Source organism: Uloborus diversus, chromosome 2 (assembly GCF_026930045.1).
Source record: "Uloborus diversus isolate 005 chromosome 2, Udiv.v.3.1, whole genome shotgun sequence".
NCBI classification, from domain to species: Eukaryota; Metazoa; Arthropoda; class Arachnida; order Araneae; family Uloboridae; genus Uloborus; species Uloborus diversus.
The window spans coordinates 117809181-117831525 of record NC_072732.1 but is presented as its reverse complement, the minus strand read 5'-3'; the positions used below and the strand labels follow the sequence as shown (position 1 = coordinate 117831525).

The 22345-nt window shown below is 33.3% G+C and overlaps 1 protein-coding gene across 1 annotated transcript in view; it reads left to right on the top strand.

Annotated features, from left to right (window-relative positions):
* Positions 1-20119, top strand: part of LOC129216508 (uncharacterized) — a 48205-nt gene extending 28086 nt beyond the window's left edge. Inside the window, exon 6 of the mRNA XM_054850723.1 lies at positions 19321-20119. Coding sequence (XP_054706698.1) covers positions 19321-19549 — 229 coding nt within the window. The 3' untranslated portion in view covers positions 19550-20119. The remainder of the gene's footprint in view (positions 1-19320) is intronic.
* The last annotated feature ends 2226 nt before the right edge of the window (positions 20120-22345 follow it).

The following is a 22345-nucleotide window of genomic DNA, read 5'->3' as shown; positions in this document are numbered from 1 at the left end:
CCGAAGCTTAAACAAAAAGAAAAGAAATTGTCAGTAACCGTGAACCGCAAGAAAGGAAAAGCAGAATGGAAAACCATGAAATAAAATAAACAGAAACAAAAAATATTCGAAAAAAGGAAAAATAAAGATAAATAGAAGAAAATTGGGGGGGGGGGGGGGGGTGTCAATCAAGACAAAAAGGTAAAAATAAACAAAGGAAGATAGATAAAAATGAGTGGGAAAAAAGGGGGGGTATTAAAGATATGGGAGCCAAATGTTAGAAAAATATGGAACTGAACTAAGATCGTTAACTAAGTTAAAACTGTTCCTCAAAATATGAAAGGATTCCCAAAAGTCAAGATCTGATGAATTGGGGCATTTTTGGATAATCTGATAAGAGTTAAAATCAAAAGAGTGATTCGAATCCCAACAATGTTGAGCAATACTAGACTTGTTTAATTGTTGTTTTTTCACATAATTTTGATGCTCTTTCAAGCGAATTTTTAAAGCACGCCGAGTCTGTCCAATATAGGCAAGTTTACAACTACAATTAATTCTATAAATTCCACAACAATTAAGGGGGTGAATAGGATCTTTAAGAGAAGAGAATGAAAGTTTATTAATAGGAGAGAACACCACCTGGAATTGGAAACGTTTTAGAATCTTAGCAACCTGATAGCTTACAGATGGAAAGAATGGCAAAACAACCAAATTCTTTCTGATGAAGGTTCGGTTAAGAACCTTGGTTTGGGATTTATTTGAAAGTTTTTTATAAATGGAATCAATCAAAGTTGGCGGATAGTCTCTATCAATTGCCACAGCTTTAAGATAATTAAGTTCCACTTTAAGAAGTTCCGACGAAGAACAAATATTAATTGCGCGATAAACAAAAGAATTGAAAGCAGAATATTTTTGATTTGGAGGATGAGACGATAGTCTATGAGGAGGTAAAGAGACAGCAAAAGGTTTGCGATAAACAGTAGTTTCAAAACCAATTTCAGTACGAGAAACAAGTACATCAAGAAATGAAATGCAATTATTCCGTTCTTTCTCACAAGAAAACTGAATATGAGGATCAATGGAGTTTACAATAGATAAAACCTCATCACTCTCAAACTGATTCTGGTTCATTAGAACAAAACAATCATCAACATACCGAACATAAAATTGGAACTGCAGTTTTTGGAACAGCTTAACCTCAAAATAATGCATGTAAATATCACTAAGAATGGGGCTAAGTGGGTTACCCATAGCCAGACCATCTAACATAATATAAAAATTCCCATTAAAAACAAAAGAACATTGCTTAAGACAAGTACGGGTAAGGAAAATTAAATCCTATAAAATATTTCTTTCGATACTTGCATTTTTACACAACCGTACTAAATTTGGTGGTACCTCATATCACAATGTAATATATACATTTAAAAAGTAGAAGATATGTAGTAGTATACGATAAATATATAAATGTGGTTAAACTTTGCAATAAACCGTAAATACCAAAATGATCTATCATATAACTTTTAATAGTAAATACAGACTAAATTTGGAGTGGTTTTCTGATTTGCAAAGAGATCACACTTTTAAGGCGAATTTTTAACAACAAATAGATTTTTTCCTTGTTTTGGCATTTGCAAAACTATCAATGATATCACTGTACTCTAGATTCTGAGTACAGTGATGTCACTGTACTCTAGATTCTGAGTGAAATCATTATTTATTTTTAATTAACATGATAAATTAAGGGTATTTTGGGCCCCCTGAAATCTAAGAGGAAGGGCCTGTGCCCCACATGCCCCTGCGGTAATCAGGCTCTGCCCCCCTCCAATTCAAGTGATAAAGAAACTAATCATTTTTTGCTTCTAAGAACACGAATTCCCTATAAAAATTTAAAGCAAAAAATAAAAAATTTAAAATAGATAAAATGAAATATGTAGGGAAAAAATCAAATTTAAAATGAAAAACATGAAACTAGGCTTTTGTGAGCAGGGTCATCGCGAGATCAATAAACTAGAACTGTCTGAGAATTAGATATTGACGAAAAGTCTGACTATGATGTAAAATCATTATAAATGTGTGCCCAACAGAATTTTATGCAGAGATAGAAACTTAACAACAGGAATTTAGTTGTGCTTGTGCTTGTAGAAATTAGGGGGGTCCGGGGGTTCTCCCCCGTAAATTTTTCGAAATTGTAGCTCTGAAAACGCAATTTTAGATGATCTTCGGTAATTTCATGGAGAGAAGGATTTGGGTGCTCACCCCCAAAGAATTTTAAGAAATTGAAGTCCAATAAACGAACTTTTAGTCGACCTGTAATGGTATTTTATAGGGAGTGAGAGTCGATGTGCACCCCCGAAAAAGTTTTAAAATTGAAGTATCGAAAACGCAATTGTAGGTCATGTTTGGTAACGTTAGGGTGATGGGGTTAGGGACCGATTAAGATACTGAGGGTCCCCCCCCCCTTCCATAATCAAACCTTATAAACACACAAATTTACGGAGGGAAACTCCCAGGGCTCAAGGTTATAGCAGTGCTCATCCACTAGCTCAAAATATTTATTGGGGAGCAGAGAAACCCACATCTTAAGTAAACAAAAAAAAAAGAGCAACTAATATTAAGTTAAAAAATTCAAAAGAAACTTGAGCCCGATGCCTAGCTTTACATTAAGATGAACCTCGCGAGTCAGAACACGTATAAAATTAAATTTATTTATATTTTCTTTCATTATATTATTTTTCCGGGATAACTTGGGAAAGCATGGAAAAGGGAAGACGATTACAACTACTAAGTTTTGCTAGCGCAAAGCAGAATCAAGAGAAAAAATTGAAAATCTTTTGAAGAGCCTAGTTTGCTAAAACCCATTACAAGTATTTTATTTGATAACAAATAGAAACTGGAAACGGGTAAAAATTTTGCGCTAAAAAAATTAAAAAAGGTGCAAATTTTTACGATTTTTAATTAATTTGTATGGTAATAAAAGGTCTACATCGATTAGGCCTAGCTGGTGGTGGATGGAGCTGACGGGTAACCGGGCTAATCAGATAAATAATCATGATAGTTTCATAGGGGCTGCACACATATTTCATTCCTAGATTTTTACAAATATCATCGTACAAATCACAGCTATTTGGAGGAAAATGTGTGGGCCGCCGAAGCATGTTTGTTTGAAATAGAAAATAAAAGTTAAAATGTAGTGAGCGAGATTTAAATTATTGAAATGAATAGTCACACCAGCAGTTCTAAGCAAGAAAAATGACAGACTCCGACTTCGGGAATTTTAGAGCCTTCGACTCTGATTCCACAAGAACTGGCAGGGGATTTTAAGGGAAAATGATCGACTCCGACTGCTGAATTTTTAAACCTTCGACTCCTGACTCCGACTTCTTTACCTCAAAATCAATCCGACTTCAACTCCTCACCCGTTGGTTCTAAGTTTTTAAATGTACTAAACGAAAGTAATGTGTGTGTTTTGTGTAATCCAAAAAAAAAAAAACGAAACTTGATAATATGATCGGCAGTATGCTAAACTCGGTAACAAACGAAGGTGAAAAATCGCGAATCTCGTTTTTCAAATTCAATGGTTTGCCGTAGTACTCAAAAAGGGCTATTACTACTGTACACTCCCGATTATCCGCGGAATTGAGTGACTCAGGTACCGCGGATAATCCGAAAAAGGTTTAAAACCAGAGGTAAAGAAGACAGAAATTATCTTTTGCTTGAGAATGATTGTATTGTAAATAAAACGTGAAACGTTTAAAAGAGATGCGGCATTAAAAAATATGTGTATTTCAAGTTCTACAGAACTAAAATAAACTAAAATTTAAATCAGGAACTTTCCGTCAACCTAAAACATTCAACAGCCCAGAAGTGAAAACAGTGTGTGACCACAACAAAAAAGACCCCATCAGAGAATTCCCAGAAGACCTGTAGGCGTTTTCCTAACCTTTCTCAATCGGAACAGATGATAAAGATAATGTCTTACGCTCTTGTAAACTAGGGGTCTTCAGTAAACACATGTGTTTTACCGAAATCAGCTGAACGCTTTCCCTTGAGGCACGTGTCAAAGAGAAGTTGATGACAATGCATACCGACTTTCACGTTTTTTGAGAAGGAGCACTTGTCGTGGGAAAGGGGAAAAAAATCTGGAACGAATTGATTTCAGATCCGCGTTTTTGAAGAACAAAATTTTTCAACTATTTTTTTTTTTCTTTTTCCGAGACTTTCGCAGATAATCCACTCGTGGATAATCGAGAGTTTACTGTACTTCAAACAATAAGATTTACACATAATGTTATTTATAAAAATCAAAAAATTGAAAATAACTAAAGCGTCTGGTGGGCAAAAATATTGTTTCGGCTCTCCTGAAAAGAGCCAATTTTCACATTCGGTAGTTCAGCATAGTGCCGACGATATTACGTCATAAACAAACTTATTAAGTATCAAAGTGATTAACATTAATTGCACCAGTTTCTTTTGTGTAAGGTTTTTCTCCTTTTTTTTTATAAATTAACTATATACCTAACTTTTTTCAAATTTTTTGAAGCATTCATAATTCGAAAATGCATAACCATTAGTTTCAAACTTTTTATTGAACATGCCAGTTGAAATAGGTCATAATTTCAAATTTCAAGTTTTAATTCTCTTTCCAGACTAAAGGGGGAAAATGTAAATTCAAAGTCTTACCCCAAAATTTATCTACATAGATCATTTTTGCAGATCTACGGAGTCGGAGGGAAAATGGCCGACTCCAACTCAGGGCCGGATTTAGACTTAACGGGGCCCTAAGCCATTTTAGGTGTGGGGCCCCTTTTGCAGTTTTAACAACGTTTCTCTCGGTGGTGTAAGAGAGGCACTTTTTTTTATAATTTTTTTTCTCCTTGACTATGTCGGTCTCTTTCATCTGACACATACAGCAATACTTTAATTTTTGATGATCGTGTTTTAATGTGTTTTCCCTGATGTCCTGTGTTGGATTGACCTTAAGAGGGGAAATGTTATCAAGAAAGTCACACATGAACACATGACTCCCCTTTAAGTGGAGTACAAAATATTCCCAATTGTAGGGGGCCCGGGGATTTCTTCCCCGGAGGAAATTTTGAAAAATAGATATAAAATTCTGCATTTTGAAGCCTTATAAGATGTAGTTGCAACTACAAAAATATCAGGACAGAAATAGGCAAACAAAACTTTTTTTAAGTTATAAACTCTTTCAAAAATTAAGATAATACACAGTAAAAATTGTTTTTGATTCGAAAAACCAATGACAGCAGTCGGCAGAGAGAAACAGCGCGGGAAACGAAAAGACACCGCATTGCTTCGTGCTCACATTGGCTTTCGATACAATTAGTTTTTAATCACCCCTCTAACTCACCGACAAACAATTCAACTCCGACTCCTTTACCTTAAAATCAGTTCGACTCCAACTCTCACTCCGACCCCGCAATCACTGGCAGTGTTACAGGCATTGAGGGAAAATGACTCCGACTCTTGGAATTTTTAACCTACAAATGCCGACTCAGACTCCTTGTCTCCAAAATCTGTCCGACTCCGACTGCGCAGCACTGCTTTTTTACACTATTTTAGTACTTGAAAAAAAGCATATTAAAAAAAAAAAGAATATACTTGCAAAAAAAAAAAAAAAAAATTAAACAAGATTGAGTCTGGTATCAGTCTGTAAGTTGGTTTGATCGATCTCGAAGGAGCAATGTTGACTTTTGAATTGGACTTGGTCCGATCAAATGATTACAGCGGTCTGGGCTAAGCGCAGCTTTTACTTTAAGTTAGAAACATGAGTTTCGACTACATGATAACATCTGAAAAAAAAAAAAAAAAAAGAAATGGAAGCAAAATGTATGTTTTCAATTGCTTTTAACACATGATTTATTTATTTATTTAATTTTGCCTTTTCCAAAAGGTTCGCCCCTCCCCCTCCCCCAAACATTTTTCTCAAAAAGAACCCAAACCCGATGCATTATCAACCCGACGTTTAATAATCTAATGATTGTTTAGTTGTGCCAAGCCTGAATGTTTAGTAAATCATTCTCCATTCCCAACAAAACTATTATGCAGCCTACAAACAAGATCAATATAAGTTTTTGAGAAAAATGTATTTAAAATGTTAAACATCTATTTGCTTTCATTATATTAGTCCAAAGAATTTTTTTCCTGCATTTAGCATTTGAAGACAAGACATCATTGCACTAAAAAATTAAAACATTAAATCTACTTTAGTACACTTCCTTGTATGAGGTAAAAAAATCGTTTACTCATCGATATGTTTTGTTGCAGAATAATCAACAATAATCAGAAAAGTTGTAAATAACTACAGTAATAACTTACTTGTAACTTCTGAGTGAAAATAAAGTACTTTAAAACGCATCAATAAGTGCGGTCTGCGTCTGCACAGTGCACACTTGACGTGCTGATGAAGAGCTGTTTAGCGAATGTAATAGGAAAGCAAAAATCTCCGAAGCATGTTTTTTCTCCCCCGATGACAACCCCCCCACCCCCATCCCCTCTCGTCTCGTCCTGGCTATTGTCATTCAGTACGTATTTCTCTTGTAACCCGATGACGACGCCTTAGGTCTGACCGGTAATCACCACTGCATTTTGTAGGGACGGGGATGGTACTCTTTTAGTTTAAGTGGACACCCTGAGGTCAAAACCAGCTCATCGACACCCTGCATCGACAAACAGAAATTTCAAGGATCAAAACACACCATTTCCCCCGAACTAATAGCTATATTTTGTCACCATCTGGACGACGTTATACGGACTCGGGCTAAACTTGCCTCAAAGGGGATTGATTTTTGTTTCCTTTTATATATATATGTATAAGATACTTCTACTTTTTTCTACTATTTTTTTTTTCTAGTTCATATATGAGAAAATTTTATCATTTACGATAAACGCCAAAGCAAACAGATTCCCCGACGAAATACTAAATTTTCCCCGACGGGGGGGCAAGACGCTTCCGACGAGGGGGCAATTGCCCCCCCTGCCCCTCCCTTGGAGCCACGTCTGGTTCTTTTGTAATTAGTTTTTTAAGCTCAAATTTCGCTTAAATCGCCTATTAAAGGGGGAGAGGATTACTTGCATACATTAATATTATGTATCGTTGGAAATGGTGGAATTTTCCGCTTTCTACACAAGTTGTTTCAATGCTCTAACTTAATTACGGCGGGAGTTATTTGCATTTTAGCTCGATTTCTTTTGGGCTTAGCTGAAATTTAAGCACTATTTCTTCATTAAATTTATCAGTAAAAAGTGAAGGAACTGTCCCACAGTTTTCTTTTTGACACCACCGGAAAGCGCGGCTTTTTTTACTCCAGATCTAACTCAATTTATGGTTGGAAAACTAAGCTTCTATCTCCAAAGGAAAACAAGTTACAAGCCGTTTTGATCAAGTTCGAAAAATCTCAACTCCATTCGAATTATTGATGTTTTATTTGGCGTTGCAATAGTTACGTCTTTTAGATTCGTTTGTTTCTTATTCACCAATTTTAAGGGTTTTGAATTTAACGGAAAATCTTAGGCTCAACTCAATTCAAGCCTCGAGCTAAAAAGCAAAATATATTACTAAAGACCACGAATATGAAAGCGACTTTCAAACGTACAAAACTGCAGTTTTGCAATACTCAGGAGCCCCTTAGCCCTTACAGCTCTTCAAGTTGGTACAAGCTATTTTGAAACCCGTGGAAGGGGGTTCTAAAGGGAACTCATAATGCGTTTTTAATCTGTTTCTTTGTAATTGACGATTTAAATTTTTGCGAATCAAATAAGGTTGCGATGCAGTCTTCTGGGGTTGGTAAGCGTCAACCAGCAGGGCCGAAGCCTCCTAGTCGTTAAAATAAATGCTTTTACAGTATTGGAATAACAATCTCTTTGAAATCTAAAACATTCATCCACGAGACATTCTCGGCAGCCAGAAAAAACAAAGGAGTTACTAAACTGGCGGTTATCGTAAATTCATTCCTCTTCTTTTTCAGTCAAGCTCTATTCAATACAGATATTGACAAAATATAAAAATTACGATGGCAAACAAACTACTGTCCAACCACGGATTGCATGGAATTTTCAAACTTCCAGATAAGACGAATATATGTGAATAAGTGGGAAAAGTAAAAATTTGATGCGCGTATTCCGCTTATTTGAATGAGACTCTGTTTCTGCAAAAGCTGACATCAGTTTAAAAAAAAAAAAGTAGATTCGTCCATTTCCGGCTGTAAAACGGATGTTTGTCTTTCCACACAATCCGTGGTCAGACAGTAATTGTGAACAACAGATAGAACATATGGCTTCGAAATGATATGCTTGAGATGAGCTCGTATTTTTACGAGTCTTATTTCTCTTTGCATCTGTTGATGTGCTCGTGTAAAATTCGCTCCAGTCAAATACGTTTGAACCTTAATTTTTTTTTTTGAAGTTTATTAAAAAGTAGTTTCCAGAAATCGCTACAAACTACTCTATTTTTGTATCGAACTACTCGCTACACTATTTTTTTTTTAAATATTGCGCTACATTACAAACTACTAAAAAATGTAGCTACTACAGTAGCGTCGCTACTTGTAGCGCGCTACTTCCAACCACTGGTTGTATGTTAACTGAAACGTTGACTTTAAAAAAGAGTTAAGTAGTGCAAAATTAAAAACACTCGTTTTTGCACTGAAACGATCTTTGATTGGAGGTAAGTAGCGTTGTAAACAAATTATAATGTAAGTGCGTAGCTTTTGTCATTTACTTTCGAAGTTGCCTTAAGTGAGGAGCTTTGTGTCAAACCAACTTTTTGGCTTGAAAAGTTAAAAATTGTCATAAACAAGAAAATAACATCATCTTTTCATTTCACGCATACTTTTCCGGCTCTTCTTTTTTTAATACACAGTGTGTATTTTTAATGTATCCATAAATACTTCGTTCTGAATTTTCGGAGCCAATGTATCATAATTTGTTTAAAAAAAAATCTATAAATTAAAAAAGTACTTTGCTTTCAAAATAAAACACAATAATACACAACCGCGTGTATTCTTTATTTTCGTGGATATGCCTTATATTAACGATTCTGGAAAATCACCAGTCATAATATGACGGGTGCAAATTTATTGGCCATTTCCATTCCATTTCATTTGTAGAAACAAGAAACACCGATTAGGGTCCTATCGCAATTCGTGATTGCGAAAAACATAATTTGAATTCAAGACGTCAAAATTTAAATGAATGCTGGATGTTATTTATTTAGTTTTGAAGCTATTTAGTTGTTCAATTATAAACATGTATTTAAGATAATTAGTAGCGTTTTCTGATAATTTCCCTTAAAAAAAAACTCCTAAAAGTGTTCATAGTAGGAAATAAGGGCGCGTTAGCGCATCATTCAATGCCATGCAATATGTGTTGAGAATGAGAATCGTATAATTAACAAGTGTATTTTGAGCGAGGTAAGAAGACTAGACCTAAGAATAATCTCGTGAAAGGTCAGAGAGGGAAGAAATGGTACTTCGTTCCACAAAACCTGTAACCGTAATCAGGAAACGATGCATTTCCTGTAGGAAATCATTACTGGGAAGGTTTAATTGCAATTAGTGGCTTTAAGACCGTAAACATTTTTAGCTTGCAGTTTTTTCAGGACTATTCTTGGGGTTCATCATGTGTTGCAAAGACTTTGTTTTCCTTTAAACAATTTGTTAGTTTTAACTACAATTTTAACCAACTTGGGGGAGGGGGCATGACGTTTTTGTATCCATTTGCTAATTGCATTTAACGAACTTGATCATCGTATTACCAAGTTTGTTTCATTTAAAACTTTTATAACAGACACGTAACAACGGCGTGAGCTTCGATGTAAGCTTTTAAACATGCTCCGTTTTTAACAACCGACACACGAAGAAAGGGGGTTATAAATTTTACGTGTCTGTGTGTCTGTCTGTGGCACTCTAGCGGCTAAACGGATCGACCGATTTTGAAAAAAAAAAAAATTGTTCGAAAGGAGAGTTGATCGAAAGTGTTTTTAGCTAGGTTGCATCTTTGGATGACATTAATTAACGAAAATATTAATTAAAAACCTCTAAAAGGTTATTCGCGATTTTTGCAGTAAAAACATAGTTACAAATTTTTAAATTTAATACCAAAATAAAGAGAATTTTTTTCCGCGTCTGGCAGAATGTGTTTGGAAATTCCGTCTTTCATAGAGTTCGAATTATAACATTTTTACTTCCTTTTGCGAAAAAGGAAGTATTGTATTTGTGAAAAAATTTTCAATCAAAAATCGGTCTTAATTTCCATTTTGCTCACCCCAGAATGAATGTTGAGTTTATTTTTCAAGCTGACCACACGTGTATATATGCCTAGGAACGTACAGACACTCGAAATATCCATTTTGACGATCAACGAGTTTTATCGTGATGTCTGTATGTACGTATGTGTGTATGTATGTCGCATAACTCAAGAACGGAATGTCCTAGAAAGTTGAAATTTGGTACTTAGACTCCTTGGGGTCTAGTTGTGCACCTCCCTTTTTGGTTGCATTCGGATGCTCCAAAGGGGGTCTATTTCCCCATTTTGGGGGGAAATCATTGTTAATTTCGATGTAAGCTCAAGTGGTGTTATAATTTGGCGGACACTTGGCGATATATCGCCAGTCTTTTGGTCACCAAGTTTGTCGCCAACTTGGCAAAAATTTTTTTTTCTTTAAATCTGGTTTCAATTTGGTCATTGTTGGTGATATTTAGAGAGTAAACTATTGAATCACATTAAAATTGCCAATAATGAGAAAATTACATTAAATTGGAGTATAAAAGAAGTCACGTGATGCACACATCAGCTCGTTTAAAGCAGATTTTAATAACGGCTAAGCCTTTATTCATGCGATTGATAACCAAATTCATTGTTGACCGTCAAGGAAATAAAACGTAATGATTTTAAATTTTTATCTGTTGCCAGTTTCTATTTAATCTTTACTAATAATAAAGCAGAAAGTCTCTCTGGTCGGAATCTCTGTCTATCAGGATCTCTGCGACGTGCATAGCACCTAGACCGTTCGGCCGACTTTCATGAAATTTGGCACAAAGTTAGTTTGTAGCATGGGGGTGTGCACCTCGAAGCGATTTTTCGAAAATTTGATGTGGTTCTTTTTCTATTCCAATTTTAAGCACAAAAATATAAGTTGGATGAGTAAATTGCGAAATTATCATAACGTGGAACCGTAACATGGGTACAAGACAATTGGCGAGAAGATTCACCATACATTATTCGTAAATATACAGGCGAACCAAAAGACCTTTTTAATTTTTCTATTATGGGCAAAGCCGTGCGGGTACCACTAGTTTAAAATAAATCCGGAATTGGGAAGGTCGTTGAGTTTTGGCGTCTGTGATTTTGTTTTTGTTGGGAATATTGCTTCCTCGTCAAGCAGGGAGAGGGATCAGAATTATAAGAAAGATATAGAAGAAAGTTTCGTGATGGCCACAACATACTAGTTAAAATAGTTTATTTTCTGAAAAGTTTTTTGCTTTGTAATATAAACAGAGGCAAGTAGGAGAATGTGGGGCAAAGTGAAAAGGTGAAACATTTACTCTGCCTTTAGCGCCACTTAACTAGTCATATTTTAACAATGAATTTCACATGTAGTCTATTCCAGTCAGGAAAAAAATACGGCCAAAGATTAAAGCATAAGATAATACAGGCAATTTTCAAAAATTGATATTCTTTTTGTAATATTTGTTGCAAGTCAGAAATTATTTTTAATATTATAAAATAATAAAATTCTTGTTATTAGTATTTTAAATATTAATTGTGAACTTCTAATATGAGGGGCAATATTTATTTAATTAAAATATTAAACATATTTGTATTTTAAATATTTTGCTCAAGAAGTAGAGTACATGTATGGCAAAGTGAAATATCTTATTTTGTTTACCCATTCAATCATTACACTTACAGTGGCTTCCAAAAGTGTTCGTACACCTTGAAATTTTGTAGTAAAATCAAAATAACGCAAAACTGAATTCGAATATTAAGTCCAATTTTTTTTACACCATTCTAATTCTGAATAAAACCCAGATTTTTTTTTTCAAAATATTGCTTGATTTTATTTTTGAAATTTGTCAACAAACGAAGAGAAAGAGAAAAAAATATGCAACAAAAGTCATCGTACACTGAAATATTTTCGAATAAATTCATGATTAAAATTATCATAAGTGAGTTTTTTATTATTTTGCATTGTAATGACACTGTAAAGTCATTTGCCATTAATTTTTTGTCTATATATTATCTAATATTCTGCTTATTTTAAATTGGCAGGTATGCGTAGAAAACAACAAACACGATTCAAAATTTGATTTTTTCCCCTCACAGTAGCCATAAATTAGTTTGAAATGCCTCTAAATTAGATAATTTATTCCACCCTGTAGTGAAGTGCTTGATAAAATGCTTTAAAGACAAGAATCGGATCGAAAACTAGGTAAGAAAAGGTCAACTGGCAAAGTTAACAATGCATGATCGGAGGTTTACAGTTAAAAAAATTATAAAAATACACATTTGAGTGCTGAAAAAGTTTCTGCAGAATTGAATGAAACATTTTACGTTTAATTTTCACCTAAAGTTGTTCGCCAAGTTATCTGATTAGCTGGATTAAATGGGACCTCTTCCCTCAGAAATTTTTTTGTTCGTGAAAAAAACAGTAAGCTTATGCTTTTCGTAGCAAAATCAATGATAAATAAGCTCAAAACGTTTTGGAATTATGTCTTACTTACAGATAAAAATTAATTCAACATTTTTGGTTAAATTGTTGTGTAATTGCAAATAGAAGAAAAAATAAGGAATTTAATCTTAAGAACTTAGTTGGATCAGTTAATCAGAACGGTGAAGGTATTTTAGTGTGAGGGTGCATTACAGCATCAGGACTTGGAAATTTGGAATTTTTTGATGAAATAAAGAATCATGCTGTTCATTTAAATATTTTAAAAAACAATTTTAAACTATTAGCTCAAAATTTGGTAATCGGAAACAACTTTGCTTTTTCATCAAGATAACAATAAGAAGCACACGTTTTCTCCTTAAGCTTAGAAATATCTCCTCAATCGCCAGATTTAAACTTAATGGAACATATTTGGAGATATCTGGTAGTTAGATTACGAAAATACACCATTGAAACGAAAAGCGAACTAGAAACAGTAAAACTCGAAGTGCGGCTGAACTTACTCAGTAATTGCGCAAAAAAAAGAAAGAAAAAAAACAATGAAATCTATTCTTAGACGTTTAAGGTTTAAGAGGTGCTGTTGATACTGCATGATATTCTACTAAATAATTACTTAATAAAATTATTATTCAATAATATATAGACATTTTTTCCAAAGTGTACAAAGACTTTAGTGAGATAGGCAATTTTTGGTTTTTTAAAAATTACATTTTAATGTTTTATTAAAAATTTTCATGTAGTTTTATTAAAAATAGATCATAGATCTTATAATAAAGTACCTATTCTGAAATCTTAATCCCAACCAATGGATAATGGCCTATTTCATTGAAAGTCGTAAGGTGTACAAACACTTTTGGGAGCCACTGCATGTATTTTTTCGTTAATTAATTTTTTTACATTCCTTCATTTAGTAATTCACTTATATTTATTCATTCATTCACTTATTTTCTTATTCATATATTACTTTAATTATTCATTTATTGTTCTATTTTCCTTTCATTTATTTATAAAAAAAATTTATTTACAGATTCATTTGATCAAAAATATTTTTTATAATCAAATAGAAAACATTTCATTGAAAAAATATTTCATTTTTCATTTGCCCTGTGAAAAAAAAAGTGAAAAATTTCACTTTTTTAAAGGCTTTAAATTACTGACAAAAATAAAAAATATTTCTATGAAAGTTTTATTTTAAATACATTGTTTTTTCTTTTTGTGCTGTAATTTTCAAAATGAATTTCCAATTTGTTCATTTTGAAAAATCTCGGTCTTCTTAGCCATTTTGCTTTGCCCCACATTCCCCTACTACATGATGTATTCCATAATATTTATTCCACTATGAATTTTAAAATATAGTTGAAGAATGGGAAGTTTTTTAAAGTTAACAAAAAAAAAAGCAATTTTTCTGTTAGAATGATGCTTGTTTTACTTTTGCAAGCATGATAAACAATTTTAATCGGATAAAATTTAAAATATTTTTTTCCTCCAAAAAAAAAAAAAAACCCTCTTAAAAATTTTTCATTTTTATCACAACAGAAATCTTGATAATCTTTTCGAATTACTGCCAAAAAAACATGAATTTCATAGTAATTTTAGCATTTGTTGCGGAAATAAAGATACATATCAACCATCATTTGTATTTAAAAAAAAATCCATCATTTAGTTTTCTCATGCATTAAGTTTAATTGATTTTGATTCAATCAAACAGTCATCAACTTTTGTCATTGTTGTCGAATCTACAAGAAACAATTTCAATTATAAATATATTGCTTTTTAACTATTTCTTAAACATCATATAAACTATAAAAAAACATTCAGCACCAATTATTCATTTGAATTTTGAAATCTTAAGTTCAAACATGTTTTTCGCAATCGCAAATTTCAATCTAACCTGACTTGTCGGGCTTCTTCTTTCTAATAATGGAATGGAAATGGCAAAGAAATGTGCACCCGCCATATTATGATTGGTGATTTTCTAGAATGGGTAATAAGAGTCATATCCATAAAAAAAGAAATAGTGATTAATATGTGGTAATAAGATTTTATGGCTGATATCCATCAGTACACTTATCATAAAGATTATTTACAGCATATAATGTTATTTATTTTCTTATCAATCTTAAATGATGAAAATTGGTAATCTGGTGATTTAGCTTTGAAGTTTTGCTTTTGAAGTTCAGCTATGAGTCATTCCATTTCAAATCAGGCAGGCAGGTATGAAAAGTGTCATATGACCATCACCGATTTTTCTGAAAAAAATACAGTAGTTACAACTAAGGTACATATGAACTATCCCAAAAGGATTTTGCAAGAAAAATTTTTTTTCTTCAGTTACAGCCTATTAAAATTCTGCACCAAATCAGCCATTTTGGAAAAAACCCGCAAAACACTCCATTTGAAATGGACATTATTTCAAAAGTATTTAACCTATTCGAATAATTCTTTTTTCTAAAAATAAATAAGGACCCATATATCCTCTAGACATCGTTTTTGAAAGTTTAGCTAGGTTTTTTGATAAAGAAAAAAAATCATTTTTGCCGCCAAAAAACTGCATTTTTACCAATTTTATGATTTTTTTTCTCCATGAAATAAAAGTTTTTTTTACTAAACGGAGATGGCAGTCTAAAGCCCTTATATGATAGTTTCATAACATATTTTATTAGAATCCTTGAGTGCATACAGCCTCGTAAATAAAATTTGAAATTTTGAAAATTTTCAAAAATTAGCGATTTTTGAAGTGATTTTACTCAAAAAACCCATTTTTTAAAAATCTAAAAATTGGCTCATTTGTACCCCATATAATGCTTAACTAGTGGATAGACACCGCATCCGGTATTTTTTCCCATAAAATGTTTTATGATTTTTTGAAAGTGACCTTATCGCCCATGGCATGCATGTAAAATAAAAATGTCTAATAATTTCAGTCACTGAAAATCTGATTATATTAATGCCTAATAGCTACAAAAACGGTGCACTTTATCAGGAACAACTAAAATCTTACTTACTTTTAATATTATATCAGTAACAAAACTGCTTTTGATGATCCAGTCAATTCGTCTTTTTGTAAGACTGTGTGTAGTTTATAGGTAGAAGAGTCTTTGGTGATTATATTAATGACTAGCTATGATAATGATGTACTTTATCAGTAACAGTTAAAATCTTTCCTTTTTTTTAAATAAATATTAATTTATTTCGTCTTCAAAGCTATGCATTCACCGTTACTTTCACATGCAGCAACAAATCATATTTTTTCTCTTTCAATAGTCATTCTCTTCAACTCAATTACACGACAGGGGAAATCATCAAAGGGAAGAACAATACAATGCATTTAAAACGATTAATTTTAATTTCGTGCTTTGGTTGTCATTGGCGAATGTTGTGACATAATTTTTGGATCCTACCTCGTATGATTACTTTTATACGTAAGAATATTTATACTAATTTCAAACCGTAAAACTCACTTGTAGTTTAAGAATTTAAAAAGCCCACCTGTTTTATGAGAGAAGTAATCAATTGAACATGGTTGTAAGATGAGGTAACCAAACAGATCTCACTAAAGGTGACTATTATAGCCAGGGATCCAATTTCTAACAAAAGAAGTGCAGGATCCCTATAGTCTTCAGAACTTGTTTTAATGCTTAAGTGGCCTGAATTCGGTCAAAAATACAAAAATTCGAGTAAAACAAATAAGGAAGTATGGGAGCTCAGCTCCCATAACAATTAGGCGCTGATCAACAGAAAAATATATTTATATAACGAAATACAAAAAGGCGAATTGACTGGGTCATCAGATAATTTGAAAAAAATACTGATGGATTTTATTCAGAATGGCATAGGAATGATGTGAAAAAAAATTGGACTTCATATTCGAATGCAGTTTTGCGTTATTTTGGTTTTACTACAAAATTTCAAGGTGTACGAACGCTTTTGGGAGCCACTGAATTAGTCATTAATATAATCACCAAAGGCTCTTCTATCTAAAGGCTACACAGAGTCTTACAAAAAGACGAATTGACTGGGTCATCAAAAGCGGTTTGATATTGCTATATTATTAAAAGTCAGTAAAATTTTATTTGTTGCTGATAAAGTGCACCATCATTGTAGCTATTAGGCATTTATCCATTAATATGATCAGATTTTCAGTGACTGAAATTATTAGAAATTTTTATTTTACATGCATGCCATGGGCGATAAGGTCACTTTCAAAAAATCATAAAACATTTTATGGGAAAAAATACTGGATGCGGTGTCTATCCACTTGTTAAGCATTATATGGGGTTCAAATGAGCCAATTTTTAGATTTTTAAAAAATGGGTTTTTTGAGTAAAATCACTTCAAAAATCGCTAATTTTTGAAAATTTTCAAAATTTCAAATTTTATTTCCAAGGCTGTATGCATCCAAGGATTCTAATAAAATATGTTATGAAACTATCATATAAGGGCTTTAGACTGCCATCTCCGTTTAGTAAAAAAAACTTTTTTTTTCATGGAGAAAAAAAATCATGAAATCGGTAAAAATGCAGTTTTTTCGCGGCAAAAATGAATTTTTTTCTTTATCAAAAAATCTAACTAAACTTTCAAAAATGATGTCTAGAGGATATATGGGTCCTTATTTATTTTTAGAAAAAAGAATTATTCGAATAGGTTAAATACTTTTGAAATAGTGTCCATTTCAAATGGAGTGTTTTGCCGGTTTTTTCCAAAATGGCGGATTTTGTGCAGAATTTTAATAGGCTGTAACTGAAGAAAAAAATTTTTTCTTGCAAAATCCTTTTGGGATATTTCATATGTCCCTTAGTTGTAACTACTGTAAATTTTTCAAAAAAAATCGGTGATGGTCATGTGACAGACCCTGCCTGATCTGAAATGGAATGGCTCCTATGTTAATGTTTATCCTGAAAAAACATAATTTGGCACCCTCCTGCCCCTTTTTAAAACTAAAATCTGCTAAGTTAAGCCTTGATAGAAAAAAAACAATTTATCCTTTTAATAAATATAAAAACAACAAGTTAGCCTTTTCTCATCATGGAAATCTGAAAAAATCAAAGCAACATCAACTCTGGTCAAGTGAAGTTAATAGGCTATTTGTGATAGCTCCAAAAAAAAAAAAAAAAAAAAAAAACGCACACTTTTTGCAAATGTTTGCTACAGAAAAATATTTGCAGTTAATTTTTCAAATAAAGGATTTAAATCAGCATTAATGTTATAACTAGTGATGTTCCAGATATCCGAGGGAAAATAAAGATCTGTATCAGTATTTGTTACTCTTTTTACGGATCTTAAACGGATCATTTCTATTCTAAAATTTTTTAAATATTTGAATAAAAGACTCTTAAATTCCGTTTAAATTAGGTTTTATTCCCTATTTAAATTATAAGGTTTCATTTCAAAAGCCAATTTGTATCCCCCCCCCACCCGTTGCAAAAAGGAAGGGGAAATAAGTTTTCAGTGTGTCTTTTTGTGGCATCGTAGCTCCTAAACAGATGAACCGATTTTGATAGTTCATTTTTCATTCAAAAGGTGACTTGATAGGAAGTGTTCTTAGCTTGGCCTCATTTTTGTAGAACTTTAATTACCGGAGATATTAATTGAAAACCGACTTAACGTTTTTCAATTATTGTAGCAAAAATTTACCCGTACGTTGAAAGAACAAAGTTTTCTGCATTTGATATTTATTTGAAACTTCCTACTTATATACAGTAGGAGATATAATCTTGTTGAGTAAATTTTAAATACAATTCTGAGCCTTTATACGCATGATTAGTAGCGATTTCATAGTCGGAAGATAAGAGAAAAAGCTCAATGATTTAAAATTTTTACCTGCTGTCAATTCATATTTGTTAACAAATGTGTGTTCTGACCCACAAAATTCATCTTAATATGAGGTCGGCTCTCTGTGACATGTTTTGTTTTTTTAAATTTTTAATTTAATATTAGTTTTTGTTATTGATTTGGAGTTTCTGTTATTCTTCATTTTTGTTTTTCTCGGCATCCTTCAAAAAAATTGAGACTAAATTCTCTATTTACTGTTTGTAAAGGTGTTCACGGCTCTGTATTTCATCAGTCGGAGTAAGTTCGGTGGAATGGGTCGGCGCTGCATTTATGCTGAAATAAAAAGCGAAAAATTATTTCTAGCCTGTCCAGTAGCAGCTTTACACTCTTGCGTCTGTATCCTACATCTACCGAGTAAGCGAGAAATAATTTTTCGCATTCCATCTAAGCAATAATGCAGTGCTGGCCCATTCCTTCCAACTCTCCCTCAATTTTAAGAGATTCCTTTAAAGAGTAAATCATAGTCTTGAATTATATTTTTGCCGCAGTTGACATTTTTTGAAGAAACTGCCATCATTCTGACCGGAATACCTTCCGTAACAAATTTTACACTTGGATAGTTGTATTAAGTTAAAATAAAAATTGAGATCCGTATCTGCGGATCTTGACACTAATGATCCGGATCCGTACCTGCGGATCTACTTTTTTAACGATCTGGCACATCACTAGTTATAACATTTTAAATGTCTCAAAAAAAGACGACTGACTTTACTGTATGAATTTTCTTGTACTATTAGATTAGGTGTCTGCCAACTATTTGCTTCTTACACTGTGATTTTTTATTGTTCAAAACTAAACATTTTTTTTATTATTTTTTGTAGGTATGCCAATGTGCCACATGCACAAGAGTTTGAATATGGATACAGGGTTGGTGGACCAGAACATACTCAAGAAAGGCACCACAAAACAGAAGGAAAGCACTCAACAATAAAATTAAATTGGAAGGATAAAAATGGGGACTTTGGAGACCAATATTGGGAATTCAATCATGATTCAGCAGAAAGTGACAGTAAAGATGCAACTAATGGCAAAAAAGAAAAGGTTAACTAGTCATAATAATATCATTTTAGAAATTTGAAAGTTAGGTTGTACATTGAGAACAGGAAGTATTATTTTGCTTAATGAAAAGCAAAAGAACAATTTAACAAATTAAAATGGGCTATTTAAGAACATAGCATAACTAATTATAGGATAGTGGTGCTGCTGAATGATTGCAGATTATGCATAGGTCAGTCATTGAGGCGGGTGAGAGAGGAGAGGACAATTGCTCCCTGGCTTTGAGAAATCAATGTATTTTGTATATGTGGAAACATGTTATGTTGATTTTAAGTATAATATACATCAAGTACATGACCTTTCACATCTTCCAGAAAAAAAAAAGGTCTAAAATATTATGAATTACTGCCTTTTATGCATGATCATCACTCATAGTGTGAAGTAGGATGCTCAAACCATTTGCACATAAAAGACATGTTTACACATATAGTTATTTCAATCTTGTGTAACTTTTCAATATTGATATACAGCGGGTCCTCATTTTACGTGGATTTATTTTATGTAGATTTTATTGTACTTTGTTCAAGATTTGAAGTCTTTACTTTGTTTTTCACGGATGTGGCATTTCAAACAGATAAAATTTTTTGCCTATTTCAAAATCCTGAGATTGCAGATTACATGCAATAAATTGCCTTTTGGCATGCTAATAAGTGAGCTTGGGTCAATGGAGACATTTTTTTTTTTTTTTTTGGGGGGGGGGGGGGGGGTTAGAGCTCTTTCCAGAAGTAAAGCTGTCAAAACTCGCACAATTCAGAGCTCACCAGAAGAATAGCTTTACAAAGTGACAAAGGACCAAATCAACAAGAATGCAGATCCCAATCACAGACAACCAAACACTGTCATTGAAAATTTTGAGCCACTCCTTTACAATGGCAAATAATAATTTTGATTTTTTAGTGAAGGACAAAACTAGTAACAGTAGCAATGCACTGATATAGCTGATTTTGGAAGCTTCTGGCTGTGTTTTGGCACATCTGAATCGGAATGGCATTCACCTCTTCGATGATTCTCCTTTTCAGTTCTTGTAGGGTATGGGCATTGTCCCCATTTTTTCAAAAACTGCCAAATATACCAAAGGAAATGCAACATTAAATGCAAAATTGCACTTTTGGCGCAAGTTTGTCAGATTTTGGTGCAAGAAAAGTCCATTTGGAGGTCTTTTGGAGAAGTTTGGCGCAGATGGCACATCCCTGAATAATTGACAGAAATTATGACAAAAAAATGTTACATATGCATGGGATTAACTAGCTAATTCAATTTATAATGTGAGGTAGCGCAATTTCAGCTGAATAGCGGACAAGGTGCTAGGAACTATTTCCTTTGTTTAGCCTCAGCTTATTTCCCCATGGTCAAGTAACTTCGCAGTCGAGTATAGAATGCTTCTTTTATGGAACCATACTTCTATTTACTTCCTTTTCCAAAAAAGGAAGTATTGTATTTGCGAAAAAATTTTCACTCAAAATTCGGCCTTAATTTCCATTTTGCTCACCCCCGAATTAATGTTGAGTTTTTTTTCGACCCAACCACACGTGGATATATGCCTAGAAACGTACAGACACCCGAAATATCCATTTTGACGACCCCTCCCGAGTTAATTACAACCAATTTTCTCGTGACGTCCATTTGTATGTGCGTATGTATCTCGCATAACTCAAAAACGGTATGTCCTAGAAAGTTGAAATTTGGCACGTAGACTCCTAGTGGGGTCTAGTTTTGCACCTTCTCTTTTGGTTGCATTCGGATGTTCCTAAGGGGTCTTTTGCCCCTTTTTGGGGGGAAATCATTGTTAATTTTGATATATACTCAAGTGGTGTTATAATTTGTTGGACACTTGGCGATATATTGCGAGTCTTTTGGTCGCCAACTTGGCGACAAATTTGGCGTTTTTTTTTTTTTAATTTGGTTTCACTTTGGCCACTGTTGGTGATATTTAGAAAGTAAACAATTGAATCACATTAAAATTGCCAAAAATGTGGAAATGACATTAAATTGGAGTAAAAGGAAGTCATGTGATGCACACACAATCAGCTCGTTATAGTTAAATCTTAATTTAAGCAGTTTCGTTTTATGCGGCATTTTCGTGGAACGTAAGCCCCACATAAAACTAGGGTCTACTGTAAGATAAATAAATACCTTTGTGCTGAACAGTAAAGTAAGACAAAACAACATAAGCAGAAGCACAAATTTGTAAATTACAATTTGCTGTAATTTACAAATTTGTGCTTCTGCTTACGTTGTTTTGTCTTACTTTAGGGTCTACTGTCTTCAAATATAAGTAACCAATTTGTATCAAATAAAGTATCAACTTTCTAAAACAATATTTTAAATACAAGAGAACTTTTTAGAAAGTTGATACTTCATATTGTACTCCATAAAAGTTCCTTATGCTCAAATATATAAGGGTTGCCCAAATGAAAAGTGGATAAAAATACTTTTAATGTAAATCAAAAGAAATCGTCATGGGTGTTGAAGCACAGGTCCCAGCTTTACAGCAGCAGGTGGATGACTTCGCTATAGAAAGATCGGGGCTGATTCCTAAGGAAGTCCTGCACGGCTTCCTTCACTTCATCTTCATTGTCCGAATGGAAAAGTTTCCCCTGTCATGCTCTCGTCCCTTTCGACTCGGTGTGGAAGTCGCAGGTTGACAAGTTCGAACTATACGGGGGTGCTCCAAAACTTCCCAACCGAAAATTTGTTTAGGGCCGTCTGTGTTTCCTGTGATGATCTTTGTGGATAATAGTGTGAACCATTCCTTTACTCAGGTTGAGTTCGTCACTGATTTCGCAAGTC